The sequence below is a fragment of the Saccostrea cucullata genome, unplaced genomic scaffold (assembly GCF_032062105.1).
Source record: "Saccostrea cucullata isolate Sc308-1 unplaced genomic scaffold, CSIRO_AGI_Scuc_v1 ctg454, whole genome shotgun sequence".
Taxonomy (NCBI): Eukaryota; Metazoa; Mollusca; class Bivalvia; order Ostreida; family Ostreidae; genus Saccostrea; species Saccostrea cuccullata.
In genome coordinates this window covers 418,243-441,082 of record NW_026933264.1, presented here as the reverse complement: position 1 = coordinate 441,082, position 22,840 = coordinate 418,243, and the positions used below count along the sequence as shown (strand labels likewise).

Sequence of the window (22,840 nt, the reverse complement as noted above, 5' to 3'; positions counted from 1 at the left end):
GTTTCGAAGAGGGTATTTAGTTTTTGCCTTGTCTGTCTATATGTCTGTTAGTCTGTTATCAGCACAAAATTTAATCCTATCCAAAGCTTTTGAGTGGGTAGGGCTATGGCTTTCATATTTCATATGTGTATTTCTTGTGACAAAACTTCTCTTCTGGGATCACCAAATTTGACCTCTTGACCTTGAACTTAGGGTTTGCCCCACTTTTACCAATAATTTCTAAACTTTATCCATAGCCAGTATTTTTTTTTATTAGTTGATGCTAGGGCTTTCATACTTGACATGTGCATCCACTGTAACAAGACCTTTCATTAGGTATAAAATATTTGTACATTTGACTTTAGAATTTGACCAGCTTTTCAAAATATCTTTACCATAACGTCTGAACTGTTAGTAATAATGCTTTCATGCTTTTCAGGTATATTCCTAATGACAAGACTTCTATTGGGTATGACAATATTTGACCTTTTGACATTGACCTTAACGTTTGACCCACTTAAAAATACATTGACTAGATAATTTGAGAAATTTCAATCCTCGCCATAAGCTGCCATACAGGAGCATCAGTGTTTCACAAATACATCTTGTTGATAAATTATGATATAAAGAATATTTTTAAACATCTGCTACCTTGGAATAGTTCTGTGCTTTTCCTCAATGATAAAAGTCATTGAATTGTTCACCGAAAACAAACTATCAAATATCTAAATAACGGGACTGCTATAATACTTGTACGTTACTCTTTGGAGGAAATTAAACACTGGCTAATCCTCTATTCATTTTCAGTTTCCTAAAAAATGTTAGTACTTTATATGATGACTCGGCGCTCAAGGTGATTAAATGGCTCTGTTGTAATCACAATGCACTGCCGGCTCTTGTATAATTAACTCTTGACAGATACTGATAAACTGAGTTTGTGGGACATACAGTGGCAGTATTAAATTCATGAACAGTCTCTCATGCTATTTTGCCACAATAGAAATTATGGCAGGATCCCTGATAAAGGCGGGGCCGTAATTTAGATTTTTAATACACCAATACAATATAAAACCGCCGAAACACACTGCTGAAAAAACAATAATGTCAATAAGTAATAACTTATTCAAAACGATGTCAAAATCAAAGAGAGATAAGAAAAATCACAGCACTGTGTCGGGTCCTATAAATTTAGAATTGCGTGGCTGATGGGTGTTGCCTATATGCACTTAAATTAGAGGTTTATCTTGCCAATAATTTTTTTTTTAGAATATTGAAGACAATCATACAAATGCCATTTCTGAAAAAAAAATTCTGCATAATTATGTTTAAAGAAAATCTAAGACTCCAAAAATTGACTCCAAACTCCACTCCATAACTCCACTCCAAGACTCCAGTCCATGAATTACACGGTGCCGTTACAGAAAGCGTTGGGGGGGATAAAGAATCCTCAATTGCTATTCAATATAGTCCTCGGTGCAGATTGTAGGTCAAAATTTGTATTTCTTAACAGGTATATGGTTTCTACTCTAAATGCATGATTGAAAAAGTCTCTAATGGGACGCATCAACATCTACCCGTTTTAGTTCTAGGATAATACCTTTTTGTCTTTTGTCGTGCTAGTTTTATTTTTGATAATTTTATAAGGTTTATAGCTTTATATCTTGGTTTTGCACAAATTTTCAGTTTCAGGTCTAAATATATCCTCAATTTTCCTAGTTTATATTTAGTCTATGTGAGTTGGCTTTAAATATAGTACCCTGGCATTAAAAAAAAATATACAATATATTTGTGATCGCTTTCAGACTACTAGTATCCCACCGTGAGGACTGGTCCGAGAACCAGTCCTATATTGTAAATTGATCTACAAAGTAGCTCTTTAATTTAGTAAGTATAAAAATATTTAATTATTACTCATGAAAAACTGAAATGAAATTAAACAAGTGAATTCTTAGTTTTATTAATACGAGTAGTATTTTCTTCTCATTAATACATTTTTTACATCTGAAGATCTTTTTTACACTTCATAAAGGCATACTTGAAACCTGTGCGAAAATATTATTGTTTTTTCTTTTTTAATTTTTTTAAATTTTCTTTTTGTTTGTTTTTGACATTGTGTTTACTCAATTTATGTTAGGAACATGTAATATTTTGGGTGTTGCTAAAACGCGGAACGGAAAACGGAACGGAAAGCGGAACGGAACGGAAAACGGAAAACATATGTCAAACAAATAACATAGGTTCGATATAAATCAGATATAAAAGCAATATCCTTGATGCGAAAGTCATACCTAATAAAAATTTATTGTAAACTCTTATAATATAATGTGAATCATACACACCATCCGCTCAGAACTGTTGTACAAGCGATTATCTATAAAATACATACTAACTAGACTCAAAGTCCCGAGTATTTATCTGAGCGTTTCAAACAAATTATTTTTTTTAAGAAAGTTCATTGTTTCATAAAAAAAGATATGTTTTGAAATAGGGAGAAGGAAAAACAGTACTAGTATGTACATGCATATATTTGTCATAGGCATCGGAACCGGGAGGGGGGGGGGTTAGCCCCCCCTCCCCAGTCACAGACACTTTTATTTGTAAAGGTAGCAATGGTATAGGCAATGAATATTGGAGCGTACATGTATGTTTAGCCCCCACCCCCACTTCCAACAGGAATGTCGCAGATTAGGCCAAGGAAGGTTAAAAGGTACTGTTTGAAACAAAAAAATTGGTACTGAAAGAAGTTCGACCCCCCCCCCCCCACTCCCCCCTTCTCCACGAAATAGGACATATTTTCCTTTTTTGGCTTGTCAAGTTTTTTTGTGCGTTGTAATTTTTTTCTCTTCCGTTTAACCCCCCTTTCAGTTTGCTTCTGACGCCAATGTTTGTTAAGAAAAAAATAACTACACTTCTCTGTAGTTTTATCACTCAGATTATGCAAGCAGTAGCGAATCCAGGAATCTTGAAAGGGGAGGGGCAGTTTTGGGTATGGGTGGGGGAATACAGTCACTTAAAAAATCAATGTGTTAAAACTTGTATATATTTCGGACACAAAAAGGGGAGCGGACCTTTTGCAACTTCTCAGACCTTTCCGATGAGCGGGAAAAAATTGAAACTCACCCCCCCCCCCACCACACACACACACACACACACACACACGCACAAACATCACATACAAAGTTTAACTTCATTGAATGTAAAGATGCTTCATTAAATTTACCACAGAAAAGTTTTCGTTTATCCAGAATTTAAATATATAGAAAGCGACTCTATTTATGTCCCCCCTTTTTTTCAGTCATAACCTTTTACTATAGAAATGTTCATTGACAACCTTACGCGTTTTGTTGAATCAGATGTAATCAATATAATGTAGTAAGTTTAGTGTAAAAACATAGACTGAAAGATATTGGAGTTTGGACTTATCCCCTTTCCCGAAACAAATAAGTGTCTTTTTTTGTTTTTGGGGTGTTTTTTTTTCTTTGTTTGTTTGTTTGTTTTTGTTTTTTTTTTTGCTTGTCAAATACTTTTCAAGCAAGTTTACCCCCCCCCCCCTTTTTTCAAATTCCTGCTAGGTCACTGCTATATCAGCGATTTTCGTAAATAAGAGACTGGGCATGAATAACTCAACTTGTATTTAATAGTGGGGAATCTAATATGTATAAGATATATCGTTTATGATTAAATTTATGTATTTTTAGCGATTTAATCCGAAATAATATATTCCGTTTTCCGTTCCGTTCCGCTTTCCGTTCCGTTTTCCGTTCCGCGTTTTAGCAACACCCTAATATTTTTGCTTAAAGTGTTAAGAGACATGTGTTATTTTATAATTTAGAAGCAATATGAATAAAATCATATTATCATTCACACTTTAAATAAAGGATTTTTGAAGGATCTATTGATTGATTGTATGTTGTTTTACATCCACATTTGAGAAATATTTCACTCATGTAATGACATCAACATACACCGGTGAAGGACTCCAAATTTGGACGGTTTGTTCCCGTTTTGCACACATTTGAATTTCCGGCAGAGAAAAATTTGGGCAAAACGGGAATTTGACCAGGTGAGATAATTAGTTAATTGGTATAATCTATACCAAAGTTGGTAGATAGGGGAAAGGTGAACATATAGGAGAGAATTGGAAAATAAGATTAGAAATTTAACCAACAAAAATCATTATCATGTGTATTACAAGTTTTTATTTGTTTCTTTACTTTTAATAATTAATCATGAATGGTAATCGGTCTCAATTTCTGAATAATCAGCTTTAAAAATTATTTGTTTTTCAAGAAATGGCAGACTTTTTAAAAAATATAATGATTAATATTAAATAAAATATTCACTAAATGTTTATACTTTTTCCAATATTCATATATCTTAAATCAATATTTATTTTTCCAGTTCATGAGACATAGGTAAAATACAGATAAACCCTGGTAAATCCTAACCAGAGATCAGACTATAATTGTTATCAAAACACATTTCACACCTATTGTAATATACCTAATTATCAAATGTGTGCAAAACGGGAACACACCATTTGGACCTTTATTCGACACACAAGGCCATTGAGCAGTGAGGGATTTCTATCATGTCAACGCCTGCCGAAACACGGGACCTTGGATTTCAAGGTCTCATACAAAGGACCCGCAACTTTCACTTCAAGTGAAGAGCGCATGGCGAAGGAATAGTTGCTACCCCTTTCGACTTAGGTCAGTTGTGGCCGAGATTCGAGCTCATTTATCATTATTTGTAATCTACAAGACAGCAGATTTGGCCATTTTCAAAGAAAAATCATATTTATAATGTTTAAAGTGCATTACATAGGTTAAATCTTGTTAGTTAGACAATCGATTAATACCATATATACAAATTGATTTGGCGTTGGGGAAGCAGCATTTCCGTAACATAAGCCGGTAATTGCTGAACGAGCAATGAGTTCGCTAAAAATCTAATCATTTACATATTAATCAAAATCAATCACTATAGTTAGATAGGATGGCACAGATAAAAGTAGTTTCATTATATTTTAACAAACCCAAGTTCTCGACCTGAATGTAAAAGATGAGAATTTCACAGTTTTGGTATATCGAGTACCTATTATATAAAATCATCGTCTATTTTGCTTAATATGTCAGGGCATTAAAACAGTTGTAAACGTGGGATAATTAATTTTAAATAATGGGCGAAACCAATATTTTCTAACGTTTTAATTATTGTTCATGCTCAAGTTATGAGAGATAGATAAACATGTCCGTATGGTACAAGCATTTTATTTAAAAATGCTCATTTACATAACATTAATACAATAATATCCAATTAATTACTATGATGACGTCAGGAATGTACCCTGCACATTAGATGTCATAAGTTTATTGTTATAGTATTTAAAACAGCTTTGATATACTCAACACACAGTACAATAATCTTTGTCAACGTATTACACTTTATGTGAATGAAAATGAAAAATAAATAAAAACATTGTGTGATCTACAATATCTGTCAGTTGGCATATGTCGTGGAATTAGTCGTCGAATTGGTGGCAAAGTAATAAACTGTTACACAATGGTAATTATATTGAGTAAATCACATTTTATAGGCACATTTCAAAGTCTTTGCTGGACTTCCAAATGGCAACCCATCATATTGCGGTGAAAAATGGGGATGATGCATATGCTGACCCATGTTGTCATGGAAGTGACGAAGAAAGTTTGTCTGAGCGATCAAAAACAGAATTGGCTCAGGTATTTGATAAATGTATATATATGCTGAATCTATCATGTTTTTATAATTAGAAAAGGTTTGCTTTTACGAATCGCCGTGTATTGGTAAGACGATGTAAAGTCAGGACACCAATCCAGACTTTTTGACATCATTGATATCTGCTTTTTTTCGAGAAATGAAACTCGTAGATTTACTATCTTTCATATTTGTAATTTGCAAAAAGTATATTGTAACAAATATTCTAACTGTACACACAAGTACTACGAAGTTGATGGTAAAATGGAGCTTGGGTTTCTAATGGACAAAATGTGTATAGTATTTGATGATAATCTTCCAACAATTACTTGCAATTTTGATGGGTATTAATATACCTCGTATAGAGCAGATCTTTTTATGTATTCATATTAAACAGAGAAAAAATTCAAAAAAAAATTCCCTTAAAAATGATAGAAGGGGTTTTTCACCGTGGCCTTCAATTAAGAATTTAGATATATCATTAACACTTTGTCTATAAAACAATATTTCATTCATTCCTTCGATTAATTATTCGATATATCCCAGTAAACTAGAAGTACAAGATTCCACAGAGGACGATAAATGTAGATCTGTTTATTTTCGTACATTTTACAGAAAAAGACGTTAATGTTAACTTAACGACAAAACTTTATAATAAAAGTGATGACAACTTTTCTTTTTTCAACTTTCCTTCCTTATACATGTATGTACCACCATATTTTCGCCTGCACATGGAGTTTCGATACGCAAAAGAAAACCTACGCTAACAATTTCTACAACGAGGCAAGCTATTGACACATATTTCATGAAAAGAATATCAACAATTTCGTTTAATGTCCATATTTTTCAAAGTCTATGGTCAGTACAATGATCTTGTCGGCAAATACATTATCTCATCAGGTCGAGTGTCGATTGACGTTTTTCATACAAATTGTTAGGTCATTAATTTCTTGAATTGTCAACGAATTTTCCCGTTTGTCCGATCATGACGAGGAGCATACGGGGGTTGTGACAAGTCAACAGGAGACACCCCCCCCCCCACATGTATTCCAAACCAATTTCTGATGTTTTAAAGGAACGTGTTTGCTCTGCTCCCAAATCGTACAGTTTCAATTTTCAACTTGAATGCTTGTTTCAGAAAACGTGTTTCATATTTATATATCTCAGTTGATTCGTTACGCATGAGCATGCTCTACGTATGAACAATTTCTAAAACGAGGTAAATTATTCACAAACAAGAATATCAGCAGTCTCGTTTTAAGTCAATAATTCATAAGTTCTATGGTCGATACAATGACTTTGTCAGCAAATACAATTTATCATTGAGTTAAATGTCAACTGACGTTTTTCATACTATTTGTTTGTCCATTATTTATACACAACTGACGACAGATTTTTCCGTTATTTCCCGATCATGACAAGGAACACACGGCGGATGTGACAGGTCGTCAGGGAATGCTCACTCCTCCATGGCACCTGATCCCACCTCTGATGTTTTGGAGTCCCTGTTTGCTCTGCTCCTATTTTGTATTGTTTTATGGTTTTTTGATCTTGAATACTGTTCGTTATCTCCATATATTTCATTTATAACAATACACGAGAGATTTTTTTTTACTTACTCAATAATTTTTCTTCTTTAAACGATTTTAACTTTTTCCAGTTTCCGATCGGTTGCATAGCATGGCGTTACATACTAGAATACTTTTTTTACTGTTACCGTGTTCGAAGAATGATGCATTGAAAAAAGTACTTCAGCCTGTTGAAAATAGAGTATTTCATTCAATTTTTAAATAATTCATTTGCGAAATTCACCATGCAAAATATGTATTATTTATAAGATGAGATCAAAAAGCAAATGAAGCAGTTGAAGAGTAATGTTTTCATAAACGAATAAAACAATGCATTATACATGTCGTTTTATTTTTCAAACAAACTTACTGATTTTGTGTGTCCATGAAATGTTCTTGGAAAACTGGATAAAATAATACGAATACTTTCCTCCCTCTTGTGCACACCTGTTCAGAATGATCAAAAACCTTCTTTTTTAAAAAAAAAAAGATTTAAAAATTAATAAAAATTGGTTCAAAATAATGTTTAAAAAGCTTTGAAATCAGTGAAGATGTTTTTGCAACTTTTCTGTTCACTTTTTATCAGGAAAATACAGAAGGCTATGAGAATTCTGATTCAGGAGAAAATGTACTTTGGACTGAGGCAGCGCAAAGTGTTCTTGCCCTGAAATACCGTCCTGTGGTTGTGCAAACCGCAATCAATTCTATTTTACGTGATCATGGTAAGTAGTCTTACTCTTATGATACTAAAACATTTACAATTCAGATAATGGCTTTTAAATTGTAATTATAACAAATATGTTTTCTGTATTGTCGTGTTAAGCATACACTTGATCAGATGATGATTCTTTATACAATTACTTACATTTACAAATATTTTTCCTCAAGATTTTTTAAGCTTGAAATAGAGAAACCTCAGATGGGTTAATGTCTCTCAGTTAATTCTGAAAGCAAGAGCAATATCTATGTACGAATTATTTCTTAAACGAGGCTATCGACAAACAAGTGGATGAAACTAGAATATGATGCACCATTTCTTTTAAAAGGCATCATTTTGCAACTTCGAAAAATGGTCGATATAATGCCCTTGTCAGCAAATATAATCTATCATTACATCAAATACCGGTACTGATAGATTGTTTTCATACTAATTGCTTGGACATAAATTACAAACTGAATTGTCTACAAGTTTTTTCCATTATTTCCTGATAATGACAAGGAACATAGGTCGTGGCAGGTCGGCAGGGGAGGCTTACTCCTCCATGGCACCTGACTCCACCTCTTATATGCTTAGAGGTTCGTGTTTGCTCTGCTCTTGATTTGTATTGCTTGAATGAATCTCTGAGCTAGAAAATTCTTCCCTATCTTCGTATTCATTTGCAAATTAAAAGACTTTGCAATTGTCTTGAACTACCATAAATGAGCAAGTAGATCTCCATTATGACATCATAAAACCGTGCTAAATAAAACTCAAAATTATTGAGCATATACCACTTATACAAGCTGTCGAAAAATGAGATAATAATATGAGATGAATTTAATTTTACGCCTGTATTTTTGTCATAAAGTGCTAACGCGCTTCACAAAACATGCCGAAGTGTAGAGTTGTATTTCATGTCCTCTTGTCCAAATATTAGATTCATTTCTTAAATTAATGACGGTGCCTTTCAAAAAGGATAAATATAGCCTTTTAGTACAGAATGATAGAACCTAAAACTGCAAAATCGAACAAATTAAGTAAAGAAAAAATGTAATATACATGTATAGGTTAAGATATGTAATCGTCAGTGTCAATGGATTTACTTTACTTTTTACCTTTAACTAGGTGCAAATTCTGTGTTTTCTGCCCAAGATATCGTAGAAGAAATTGAGAAATTTAAAAGACGGGAAAATGTTTCAGACACAAGCCTGAAAGTACCTTCCTTTCCCGAGAATAAAATAAACGAGGCCATACCGAAAGGTATTCTTTTTACATAAATGTTTTATAATAGTAATTTATACGACAAAGAAAAATGGGAATGGGTAAGAATAAAGAATAATGGTCAATCTTAAATATCTATTAACAGTATTCAATAATTTATCTGAAAACAAGGTACAAATACTATCTCCGGATATTCCAGTGGTGAGATCAGGAGCCTAGAAAAGGTTGCATAATAACTTTTTCAGTACACCATTTTTAAGAGGATTGTTAATGAATTTAATTTATTTGAAAAATGTTTAATATCATTTTTGTACATATTGAATCAAAGCAGTACTACTGATTTGACCAAATCTGTTTTTTGAAACAAAAAGTTGAACAAAAATTAGAAAATTAGCTCGTTTTAGAATTCATTGGAGATCTTCCTGTAAACATATGCTTCAATCTGAATTATCTTGTTTTTATTTTGTCTCTGTATCTTCTATTTTTTTTTTGTTTACTAAAGAACCTGAGGAGTTAATCAAGCAGAATGATGAAATGAGGAGGAGGATGCTTTGTAAAAGTTGTGGAACACGGAATGGATCCAGTGTTGTTGTGGACTGTGGACACCTTATTTGCAACGAATGTGAAGAACAGAAAAATAAATGTTCGTTTTGTGAGCATGAAATAAAGAAAGTGATTCCAGTTCACTTTACAGAGGGTTCTCCATTCGAGTAATTGATTTGGAGACATTTCTAATGTTGAAATGAGAAGCAATAGCTGAAGTCAGCGCTCTCAAGTATAGGATCACCAAAGCAAAGCCGGGAAGGGTTAATGGGTTCAAATTGGATGTATGGTTAAGATTTTTCGTCTTTGGATTTTTTAATGCCTCGTTCTTTAACAAAATATTTTCACTCTCACCTAAATCTTTCGAGCAACATTTAATACATCCAGTGATGGGTTATAAAATAAGTTAATAATAGATTAAGAGGGCTGGGTGGTCATGCCTTTTTTGGGGGGGGGGGGGCTATTTAAAGCTCATAAAAATGAACGTTTAGTATGAAAACATATTAGGAAATTGCATCAAATTTTATAGTTTTCTTCTTTTTTTACAATATATAATGAATACAAAAATCGAATTTTTAATCTGAGGTTGATCTTGAAGAAAATTAACATGACCACTCAGTCTCCTTAAAATCTTAAAGTATTGTTTTTATTTTCTTAATTTACTTTTTTTCGAATTCTTTAAGGTATTTTTCATAAACACAAATATGGTTTCAAAAATTGAAATTAAATTTTTTTTTATAAATATTGAAATTAAAAAAAAATATGTAGCTTATAGGAAGAATGGATATTGATAAATATGCCTTGCAGAATAGGATTTTTGCAAAATGGGATAGTTAATATAACTGAAATATTTGTTGTATGAAGGCGGAAATACGTCCAAGAATTAGGGTGACGTTGTAAGTCCTTATAAATAACGTTATAGGTCCCCGATGACGGTGGGACATCTGGGTACATGTACTCTGAGTTGTTGAAAAGAAAATGAAAATGCTCAAAATAGTAAGCATAACAAAGAAAAAATTAGAAGATGAACAAGGAGATGACACTTACGTTTGTCGAGTCTTACTGTTAAGTAAGTTTGTAAGAAAATTAAAAATTAAAGGTGCAACTAGGTTCAGGATATTGAGAATTAAACAAAAATATTTTTTAAACAAGTATTCAATGAATTTTTAGATTTTACTTTGGCTGCACATTCAGTATTCTTCATCAAATTTGAAGTACGTAAATCAAATTCATAGTAATTTAAAAAAATATATATTGATGGTGAATTGTGAGGGGGCAGTCCTGCATAAGCATTTTTGGAATAATGGATGTATATAATTACTAAGTATATATGTATCCTAAAAAGAGCACTGTCCTAAATCTAGTTGCTGATATGTCAGAGAGACATACTCGATAAGTCATGAAGATATATAATAAAAGCTTGCTTAGAAGCGAAGCAAGAGAAAATAGTGACTATAATAAGTATTAGAGAGGATACTTATGTCGCAGTAGAGTCTGCCGTCATATGAGTATGATATGACAATTGAATATTTGAAGATTTAAACAAAAGTGGAGGTACAACTAGGTACAGGATAACCAAAAATAATTTTTTTCCAAATAATTTTCAATATTTTCTTCTTTTTTTTCATTTTTTTCTTAACTTGATATATGTATAGTTACATACAGTAAAGACCATTCTGAAAATTCTTGTAGTAAAAAAAATAATAGAAACTTTGTTTTCTCTCTAAAATTTTCAAAAAATAACGAATTTTATCATCTAAGAAGCGCTGCCCTAAATCTAGTTGTTAATACATGTACTGAGTATGTTGAAAAGACATTAAATTCAAGTACATGTATACATGTATTTTATTTATCGTAATTTTATATATTTATTGTTTTTGAACTATAATATCATTTTTGAACAAAGACCAGAGATGTTTATACATAAAAATAAACCATCATTGTAATTTTGTTTTTGCAAAAAATATTATAATTACCTCATCGAAAGGTAAACCCATTATTTTTTCCTTTACGGTTCACAGGTGTAAGCTGTTTATTTCGCATTGTGGGTTTTTCGACGAATGTAAAGGAGATAATAAATTATCATTTTCGTGGGTTTTACCTATGTTACAGTTTTTTAAATAATGTAAATCACAGCAGTTTACTTTCTTTCATTTGAAGATATGTTTCCGTTATTAATAAGCAACAATTTTAACTATGAAAGGAAGTTGCATAACTGCAAGTTATTGGAGAACGTTTACATCACAAAATTACTGGAATTAAAGTAAACTGGTATTATAAACTAGTATAAATGTAATTTATAGCAGTTACGAGGGGTGTTCAAAAAGTTCGCAAACACTTTTAAATACTTCTATAAAAGAATAAAATGTTAAAAAGACATTAAAATAATGTACATGTATACATTTATTTCATTTTTTATAAAAATTTACAAGATGAACAAAAAGATGACACTTACTTTTGTCAAGTCTTATTGTAAAGTAAGACTGTAAGAACACTGAAAACTAAAAGTGCAACTAGGTTTGGGACACTGAGAATTAAACAAAAATATTCCTGGGACAACTGAAGGTTTTCAATCAATTTTTGGTCTTTACACTTAATCAGTATTATTTTTATTCCAGTTTTGAAGTGGAAAACTTAATTTCATAGTAATTTAAAATGTTTTAATGGTAAATTATGAATGGTATTCCTGCATGACTATATTTTTGGGAAAAATGAATTTAGATAACTCTGTATCCTAAAAGAGTACTGTCCTAAACCTAATTGCTGATATGTCAGAAAGACACATGGAGATAAGCCATGAAGATATATTATATAACCTTGCTTAGAAGCGTAGCAAGAGAAAATAGTGACTAATATAAGTATTGGAGAGGATACTTATGTCGTAGCAGAGTCTGTAGTCATATGAGTAGATATGACGAATGCATATTTGAAGATTTAATCAAAAGTGGAGGTACAACTAGGTTCAGGATAACCAAATATAAGATGTTTTTAAAAAATCTCATTTTTTTTCAATTTTTTATAAGTACGTAACATACATACAGTAAGATTAAAATTCTTGTTTTAAAAATAGAAAATTTGTTTTCTCTTTCAAAATTTCCAAAGAAATAGCAATTTTTTTATGTAAAAAGCGCTGTCCTAAATCTAGTTGTAGATATGTTGAAAAGACATATATACACATATTAATGTATTTACTCCTTTCATTTTATCTAAATTCTACATATTATTGTTATCATATGTATTATTATTTATTTCCATCATTTTTGTGCAAAGAAAAGATATGTATATACATAAAAGAAATCATCATGACTTTCTTGCAAAAAATTCAAGAATGTCATCGAAAGGTATACCAATTAGATGTTTCTTTTACGGCTCATTTTCCTGTTTATTTTGCATAAGTTTTTCGAATATTGTAAAAGTGGTGTAATTTATAATTTTCGTAGATTTTACCTTGTCATATTTTTTATATTTTATTGCAGTTTTCTTTCTTTCATTTGAATTTTTTTCGTTTCGAAATAGTATATGACCAAGCTGAACAAGCAACCAATTTCATTTATGAAAGGAAGATAAATAACTGCGATTTATTTGATAATTTTTACTTTTGTCTGTATCCTTCATTATGTGATTATACATGTATACTTGAATGTAAATACCAGTTACGAGGTTGATCAGAACGTTTGCGAATACTTCTATAAAAGAATAAAATGAAATTTCGATGTTTATTTTTTTGTTTTGGAAGTTATCCCCTCCGGATTAAATAAATGCTCATTTACGAAATCACGTGGACCAGATTGTCATGTGACATGGTTTATATAGTGTACTGTTCACAGAAGCCAAACATGTTCTATATTTCGAACTATGCATGTTATTTTATATAACAGACATGGTCCAATTGTCACAAATGACCTAATTCTCGAGAAGGACGTTTCACAGCATACAATTAACCAATCAATCATTAACCTTGCACAAATAATTACATAATACATGTATTGCAGAGGAATTACTTGGATATATGTTAAACTTTACAGTCGTTTCTTGCTCGAGTACGATCGACTGAGCCAATCATTTTTTGTCAGAGTCATCTACATACTGACATCATTTTCACATTGTGACGTCCTAACCATGGAGCAAAACATTGCGTAAAATTAAATCTGTCATGTATAGAACATAATATGACTACATGTGTGCCACATTTTACCTGTATAGAGATAGTAGTTCGCGAACTTTTTGATCAACCCTCGTTTATATCATGAACAATAGTATGTTTAGCTTCCATTGCAATAATAAGTGAAAAATAAATACATTACATTTAATAATTATTTTTTATCTCGTCTCCTTTTACATTTTTCCTTTCATCTTGATCACAGATTTGTATGTCTTCCTTAAAAGTGAAATCAAAATAGAGAACATTGGAGAGCCCCGATTAAAAACCGTAAGCCCAAGGACTGTTAAGATACCAGGGGAGTTATTTTGAAAAAGATTTGAAATTCCGTAGTTGCAACAACTTACCATGAACTCAATGTCGTACACACACTTTTCAAAAAAAAATTACTAAATCGCAAAACTATGAGATCAAGTCAATAAAAAAGAAAATACATTCAAAATATTACTCAAATACAAAATCCATAGTACAAAATATTTAACACCGCAATTACAGTAATTTCTAAATGCCCAATAAACATTATAAAACATACAGTAGAACACAAGTAGAATATAATTGGTGTTTAGCAAATACATCAGATACTTAATTATTCATAACAATGCTGTTACTTATTTATAGCTATAATACAATGAAGCGCATTGAAGTGGTAAAATTTTCCTTTTGGATGAAGCTTTCTGAGTCATATTTTCAACGTCAATTATAACATAATGACACGCCCATTTCTTTAGAAACGAAAAAGAAATATTCGTCGTAATGTTTATAACGCACCACTCTTCGCGACAAGCAACATGAGTTACCCCAAAATTGAGATTTTTAAAGTTATAAGAAAGAGAGTTAGAGAGTACCGCTTCTGTAAAACACGTATTGCAACGAATTTGTCCATAATCATGAATTTATCATGTTTATTGGAGTTACCATAACACATGTATCGATCGAACACGTGCGTACTCTGTGTTTATGTAGACCGTCAATTTGATTGGCTATTTTATTTTTAGAATACCTGTTCTACGGGTATTCCAGTGAACCATTTGACCGATTTTTCTTTTCTAAAGAAATGGGCGTGTCATGTATGACAATCATCGTTCTAAAGATAGCTCAAAACGTTCCAGTCAAACGGAAAATTTTACCACTTCAATGCGCTTCATTGTATGTTTTCAGATATTAGATATTTGTCATAAAAGATAATATTTTACGAACCCTTTTGTAACTGGTTTTCATCAGTGATTTTACAAATTTTCATTTTTATGAATTATTTGGTTGAAATTGGGAAAAGCAAAAAATAATATTTTTCTCTGTGCTTCATATTTCGGACAGAGCAAAAATGAAATGTTTTTCATCTTCAATATCAAGATTTTAACCACTTTACACGACCTTTGTTTATTAATTTTAACATATCTACAATTTTTATTCTGCGCCCGGATCGATAGATCTGGAGCGTATATTGTTTTGGTCCTGTTTGTTTGTTTGTTTGTTTGTTTGTTTGTTTGTTTGTTTGTTTGCAAACTTTAACCTTCGCCATAACTTTTGAACCACGAAAGATAGAGACTCCATACTTTGTATGCATACTCCACTAATTAAGTTCTTTCAAGTGACACCAAGGTCAATGACCTTGTGACCTTGACTGTGGTCTATATGCTGAAAATAGTTTTTTCTGCAAACTTTAACCATCGCCATAAGTTTTGAACCATAAAAGATAGAGACGTCATATTTGGCATGCATACTCCGCCAATCATGTTTTTTTCAAATGACACCACAGTCAATGACCTAGTGACCTTGACTGTAACCTAGATGCTAAATATGGCTTTTTTCGAACAGGGCGCATAGTGTTTCACAAACACATCTTGTTAACTAGAGCCGAGCTCGTTGCAAAGCAACGAGTAGGTCTTCCGTCCTGTTTGACCGGAAGTAACTTTCGTTTAAAAAAAAAGAGTAATTAAGTCCAAAAATGGGTTAATCCTCCAAATCTGTGTTAAGAATTGCAAACTTAAGCCATTCTTTGGTACTTCCGGTTTGACCGGAAGTGACGACGACGGACGAAAAATTAATATTTAAGCTTCTAGTGACACATGTTACCCAAAAACCTGTCAAAAACGGCAAAAATATGCATTTTCAGGCTACTTCCGGTTCGACCGAAAGTGACGTCGCCGGACGTATTTTGACGACCCCATTAGATAAAGCTTGATATTTTGAACAACTTTGCTTCTTTGATGTAAAACAAATTCTCAATACTTTTTGAGATATCTGGAAAAAACTTTTGGCCCCTCTAGGTCCCTTAATTTAGGGGTCAGCCCTTTTTTCGACATATCATTTGAAAGATCTTCTAATTCTGCACAAATTATGTTCTATATATTTTAACAAAATATTTTTAGTTTAGAAGATAAAAAGAAAAATATGAGTAATTTTTGGTTCTTTTAAGCGTTCTAATTTTTGACCCTATATAGCGCCATTTTGAATAGAGAAATCGAAAAACAAAAACCAATGTGCACAACTTCAATCCTTCTATTATCTAAAATCAGTAGAATTTCTGCTCCAGATTTAGCCATCTCTGAGCCTTTGTCTGGAAACGAAAGCCTATAAATTTTCCTTTAAAGGTAAATAACTCAAAACCGGAAGTGGCTTCTTGAAATTTTAGACAAAATTCTGATAGAGTTTATTAACGTCTATAACGTCTGAAAATTTGAGCGAAATCCGTTGAGAAATGAGTGAGATATGAGGCCTCAAAGTTACGGTCTAGGAAGCAGAAGAAAAAAAAGAATAATAATCTTTACCAACAGAATCATTAGAAGGTCTTCCGTTGGAAACGGAAGACCTTAATTAATTTCTAAATTACGAGGGTTGTCCAAAAAGTTCGTGGACAATGACGTTTTTGTGAAAATGAATGGTTCTATATACATTTTTTGTATGTATCAAAATATTTCTTACGAAAAATGGAGTCAGATAGATATCATTTTTATTGATGTAAATTCATCTTTTTGTGAAAATCAGGGTCTTTCAATGTCACAGATAGTGCACACGGACCAGTCTGACGTTAAGCTAATTTCATTATAACGTCAAACTTGGAATTTTAATTTTTAATACATGTTCATGGACACAAACTACATTTTCTTTATCATATCACACTGCAAAGTGCTAGCAATAATCTTAAAGTATAGATTATAATTCATTTAATTTTTAAACTTTAAAACAATACACAATAATTTACGAGCGTCACCAATATAAATAATTCCTATACATAGGCTGCACAGTCCAGTCTGATGTTGCGCTAGATTTATAACAACGTCATGAATAGAAATATCCATTTTCATTAAATATAATGTGTTTTCTAATCCTTGTAGTGTCTTTGAATTTGTACACACCGTTGAAAAATCGTATACAGTGTATACCGATCTCAAATCATTAAACAAAAATATATTCTGATAACTTTGAGTTGTTTGAACAAATATTTTGTCTCTGATGTCATTTCAAGCGTATTAAAATTTTTTTTTGATCGGACGCTGCCCCGTTCGGACGGCCGACGTCGCTTTTTCTGTCGAGTTTTGACAAATATTTGTAAGGGTTCTTGTTTAATATTTTCACTGTCTATATATAGTAACCGATACTTTAGATATCAAAAAAAAAATGATAATAGCTTCTTTATTTGTGTTACATATAATTTTTACTAAGCTTTGACTTGCTTTATATAAAAAAAAATAATCATTTTATTCCAAACACTTTATTTCAAACTTCATGGCATTTTAACCTTGGTCCGTGCGCACTATCTGCGACATTGAAAGACCCCGATTTTTACAAAAATATAAAGTTACATCAATAAAAATGAAATCTTTCTGACTTGGTTTTTCATAAGAAATATTTTGATATACAAATGATATTTATAGAACCATTTATTTTAACAAAAACGTCATTGTCCACGAACTTTTTGGACAACCCTCGTATGTGCACTTAACCTTATTTTCGATAAAGTTGATCAATCATATAGTGACTTTATTTTTTCAACAAAATGTGCAAGTTTATTATTAAAACAAAAGTTCCGATAAAATGGTACTTTTGAGGAGTTCATGGTACGTGCATTCTGTTCTTGTAATATTTTTTCATGAAAACGTACGTTGTTTAACAATGCGAAGCACTGGTTTCAAAGACATATTGAAATTGATTAAATAGGAAAACCCCAAGTTATTAAGACAAGTCTTTAAAATGAAGCGTATTTATTGTTTAAAAGCATTTTTTTCACTTAATTGAATTTTTTACAAAAATAAAGAAAATACAGGTTAAACAAGATGTGTTTGTGAAACACGTACTATGCGCCCGGTGGCGACAAAATTCGAAAAAGCAATTTTAGCACATAGATTATCAAGGTCACAAGGTCATTGACCTTGGTGTCGTTTGAAAGCATTAATTACTGAAGTATGCATACCAAAAATAAAGTCTCTATCTCCAATGGTTTAAAAGTTATAGCGAAAGTTCGAAAAATCTATTTTTAGCATATAGGTCACAACTAAGGTCAAAAGGTCATTGACCTTGGTGTCAGTTGAAAGTGCTTAATTAGTTGAGTATGCATATCAAATATGAAGTCTCTATCTCTCATGGTTCAAAAGTTATGGCGAAGGTTAAAGTTGACAACAGACAGACAAACAGATAAACAGACAAACAGACAGACAGGACAAAAACAATATGCGCCCTGAAAAAATTCGGGCGCATAAAAATTTAATTGCAATTTATATAACTGATTTTTAAAAGGATGTTTCAACTGATAAGTAGATTGACGTCGTAATAACTTGTGTTTTTTGACGTTATGATAACTTGAAGATCTTGAAGAATTAATGAGCAGTAATTAAATGTTTTAGAAGAAAAAGTAATATATGCTATTGAAATTTAAAACATAAAAATTTGAGAATCTATCCATCGTTATACTAATTATTTGTATAAATTCTTTGTATCCGTCATATTTTTAGTACTCTATAAAAAGATCTATAATTTTTGGTATTTTGAGATGCCCCTCTGGAAACAAAACGGTAGAATTTTGTGTTTCTTATAATTATAATGTACATTGTAGTATTACTCATCATATATTATAGTTTGAGCAGAAAGTCTATTGTAGTCAGTATTTGAATAATTGCTTTAATTTAAAGTGCAAAAAATTAGCACTTTTCTATATAATATTATAGTAAATGTAACTGTTAGTAGAGACAGACCCTTAAAAATACCTGGACGGTAGATTTTCCCCAAACTTGGCCTGTACACTGAAGTCAATGATACAAAAATAAACTCTTTATTGTTCTTTTCACACAATAAAACCCTAGTCGGTCCCCTTAATGCAATGTTTCTTGTACCTCTACATTTTCTTGTGCCTTTACGAGGTTTGATCCCGGTATTTAAAGTCTTAAACTTTTTTGTCAAGTATATTTTAAGTTTCTACACACATCGTTTACTTGAAAAAAAAATCAAAAGATATAAATGAGGTCAATATGCTCCTTTTGGCGTTTCAGTACATTTAATATGACCTTTTGGCACTGAAATTTGAGTCTTAAATAACAATAAATCTTCGACATCCAAATATAAATAGGTCCAAATAAACTATTAATTTTTAGCCGGGCTTATTGAAAGCAATTGATGTGATCCTGTTCAAATGTTAACCCAATAGATTTTAAAGTTACTTACAACCGCTTTTGAGGTATATAAAACAAGTTTTATCTATATGAAATAATTTATTGTTTGAAAACTTCATATGTAATTAGCGTTTTTTGATAAATATATTCTCTACACATGTAAAACAGGAGAGGGAACCAGACTAGCCTGTTTGTTTACATTCAGCTGAGATTAATTCTGATTCTGACAAAATGGTGCATTAGGATTGAAAAACTCACTGTCAGTGTCTTATCATTTACATGTATATTGTAAAAATAATTTTTTCATCAGAATATAAACGTGATTCATGTAAGAAATCCATTCTACTCTATAAATGAGCCCGGCTCTCTGTACTTCTGAGTACTTTGATTTTTTTATGACACTTTAATATTGCCATCAGCGAAAAGTTTTAAATTGCTTCGCATAATCAATTAATTGACCTTTTTCAGTCAAAAATGTCATTTTTCTGACATCGAAAATGTAACAAGCAAGAAAATTATTTTAAAGTCTGAATTTAGTGAATTTAAGCAGATTGATCAAAGTTATCTAATATATTAAGAAAAGAAAAACAAAAGGGTGATTAATGGCGTAAATTTTAGATATTACTAAAAAGATGTTAACATAAACTTTATGCTAAAATTGGTTCAATTTTTTCCTGGACGATATATTCACTATATTTGTCACAATATAATGAAAAAAATGATCAGATTTAATTTATGAGATATTTCAGAAGCAATATAAAATATTTCAATGCATAAAAAAGTTCTGTGTGCATTCAGCATGGAAAAATAGGAATCTAAACTTAACAATAGTGTATATGTTTTAAAAGGGAAAAAATTGATCATCTTCTTCTAAAAAAAAATCCGCCATAAAATATTGTTGTTGGGTAGTTTTGTTGTTTTTTGTTCATTTGATGTAGTCTAATTTTCATCGTAGCAATTGCATTTTAATGCAGAACTTGAAAAATTAAAGATGATGCAATAGGTGAACCTCTTTAAGTTTAATAAGTAAATAATATAACATTTAAGCCTTTCATACATTGGTCTTGGCATTTAGACGTTGACAGAGGTGTGGCACGATGTCCCTCCTAGGCGATGCCGAGCAAAGGCCTAAATTTGCAGCCCTTCACCGGCAATGGTGACGTCTCCATATGAGTGAAATATTCTGGAGAGGGACGTTAAACAGTATACAATCAATCAATCGTACATTGGTTTAGTCATGATGAAGCCAGTCAGAGTTATGTCATTTATTGATTTAATTATATCTCTACCAACAGACAAGGTCTTTATTTGTCAAATTTTTTTTATTTCCAAAAGGAGATATATTCATAAAATTTTTTTTTAAACATGAACTGAGGAAAAAAACAAAATGAAAAGAAAATGTTGCCTGAAGAAATATATGCATTTTGTTGCTTATGTGTATATTTTTTTTGCATACTAAATGTTGGCCTTAGGCAATTCACAGGCCTAATTAAAATTTGTATTAAAGTATCTGACACTGATATACATGTATATATGTATTTGAAACTTGAGAAAATTACATCAGTCGTGACATGATTGTGACAGGATACTAAACCTTTGTTCTTTCATAATGTTTAAAAACTGTTGAACATAATTTATCAACATAATTTATCAATATATGTAATAGATAAGTCAGTCTTTATCTGGTTGTTTAAATACACTGTCCAACTTCCGTCTGTCTTCTGTCTATATACATGTATAAACTTTTCACATTTTTTCTTCTCCTGACTCCTGAATCAAATAGGTTGCATGATTTCAACCAAACTTGCCACAAAGCATCCTTGGATAAAGGGGATTCAAGTTATTTAAGTAAAGGACAATGCCCTCTTTCAAGGGGAGATTAGTGAAAACTTGGTGATGTCATCTTTTCAAGAACCACTATGTCAGCAAAAAAAGAAACTTTAGTGGAAGCATTCTCAGGTAGTCTTCAAGTTTGTTCAATTTATGATCCCCTGGTGCAGGACAGGCTTCTAGCTACACCACAATGGACAATGAACAAAGTTTTACGAAGGAATATACAGGGAAAATCTTTAAAAATCTATTCTTTGAAAACAACAGTACCATGATTGGTCATATTTATATGGAAACATCCCCAGGGAGTGTAGACTATTGCAGCTTTTTATTTAAAAGTCAATTCTACTTCTGTACCAAATCATACTTAAACCAGACCATACTATATGAAGAAAAGAGGTTTAAAAGTACGGGGGTATTTAGCAGTAAATTATATTTCTCACAATCAAGGCCATGACGTTCAATGAAATAAAAAAATGTTTATCATGTTTATATAAAAGTTATGTATCTAAGTGTAATCTACCTTTTTGTTAAGTTTTATTTTTCACATTAGAACAAAACTGAAGGAGGAGTAGAGTTATGAATTTATTTTACTGAATTTTCTAATTGAAAATAGATGAAAACTTTAAGCAATGTTGCATATTATAAGGATATTTAAAAGAGGCATCTTTTTTAGTAACTTTGACGATATCATTTATTGGCCCTCACTGTCGTTAAAGGGAGGGGACATTAAATCTCATTTGCCTGTCCCTCAATGAGTCTGTCACTAAAACTTTTATTAACCTTGGTCATTTACTTTTGAATGAGAGGAGATCGGGCTTTCATATTTCACATATATGTACATTACCTGTGTCAAAACCTTTCCAAATGTACAATTTATTTTGACCTCTTGACCTTGAAGTTTGGCCTACTTTCAACAATTTTAACATTACTTTAAATTGGTCATTACTTTTAAAAGAGAAAAGATAGGGCTTTCTTATTAAATATGTATATTGCCTGTGACAAGACCTTTCTGAATATACAAATACTATGATTATTTTTTTATCCTTTTTTTACCTTATCCTTCATGTTTGACATAATTCTTAACAACTTTTAAATGACATATGATAAGGCGTTCATATGTGAACAATATGCTATAAATACTGGCATCCCATCCAATAAGATTATACTCAATGTGGGGGACCACAATTCTTTGAATTTGCTTGTTGAAATTAAAAACTAATGTTAGGAACCGTTCATTGAAATTATAAACTGATACATTGTATACAGAGTTACGTACTAGTATCTTAGTATAGCTTAGTGCCAAATCATGCTAAGAGCAGATAAAAATGAAAGAATTTTTTAATTTTTTGTTCAGTTTACAGACAGATAGGCAGGCAGCTAGAAAGACAAAGGGGCTGACAACAGACACATTATTACAATTGTTTTACTAGCTCTCTTCAGTAGCACTAAATATATTTAGTTATATTTACTGATAAATCCTCTATAAACATACCTT

The 22,840-nt window shown here is 31.5% G+C and overlaps 1 protein-coding gene across 2 annotated transcripts; it reads left to right on the top strand.

The window, feature by feature from the left end:
- The first annotated feature begins 1,746 nt into the window (after positions 1 to 1,746).
- LOC134237810 (baculoviral IAP repeat-containing protein 7-A-like) lies at positions 1,747 to 14,064 on the top strand. 2 transcript variants are annotated; one of them, XR_009985878.1, is made up of 6 exons: positions 1,747 to 1,863; positions 5,579 to 5,723; positions 7,873 to 8,008; positions 9,112 to 9,246; positions 9,710 to 13,410; positions 13,824 to 14,064. XR_009985878.1 is itself a non-coding variant. In XM_062719956.1 (5 exons), the coding sequence occupies exons 2-5, from the start codon at positions 5,610 to 5,612 to the stop codon at positions 9,919 to 9,921; spliced, it is 597 nt and encodes a 198-aa protein (XP_062575940.1). In that variant the 5' UTR covers positions 1,747 to 1,863; positions 5,579 to 5,609; the 3' UTR covers positions 9,922 to 13,463. The 2 variants fall into 2 exon arrangements, 1 of the variants encoding a protein (XP_062575940.1); XM_062719956.1 differs by lacking the exon at positions 13,824 to 14,064 and having other exon boundaries at positions 9,710 to 13,463.
- Positions 14,065 to 22,840: the final 8,776 nt, after the last annotated feature.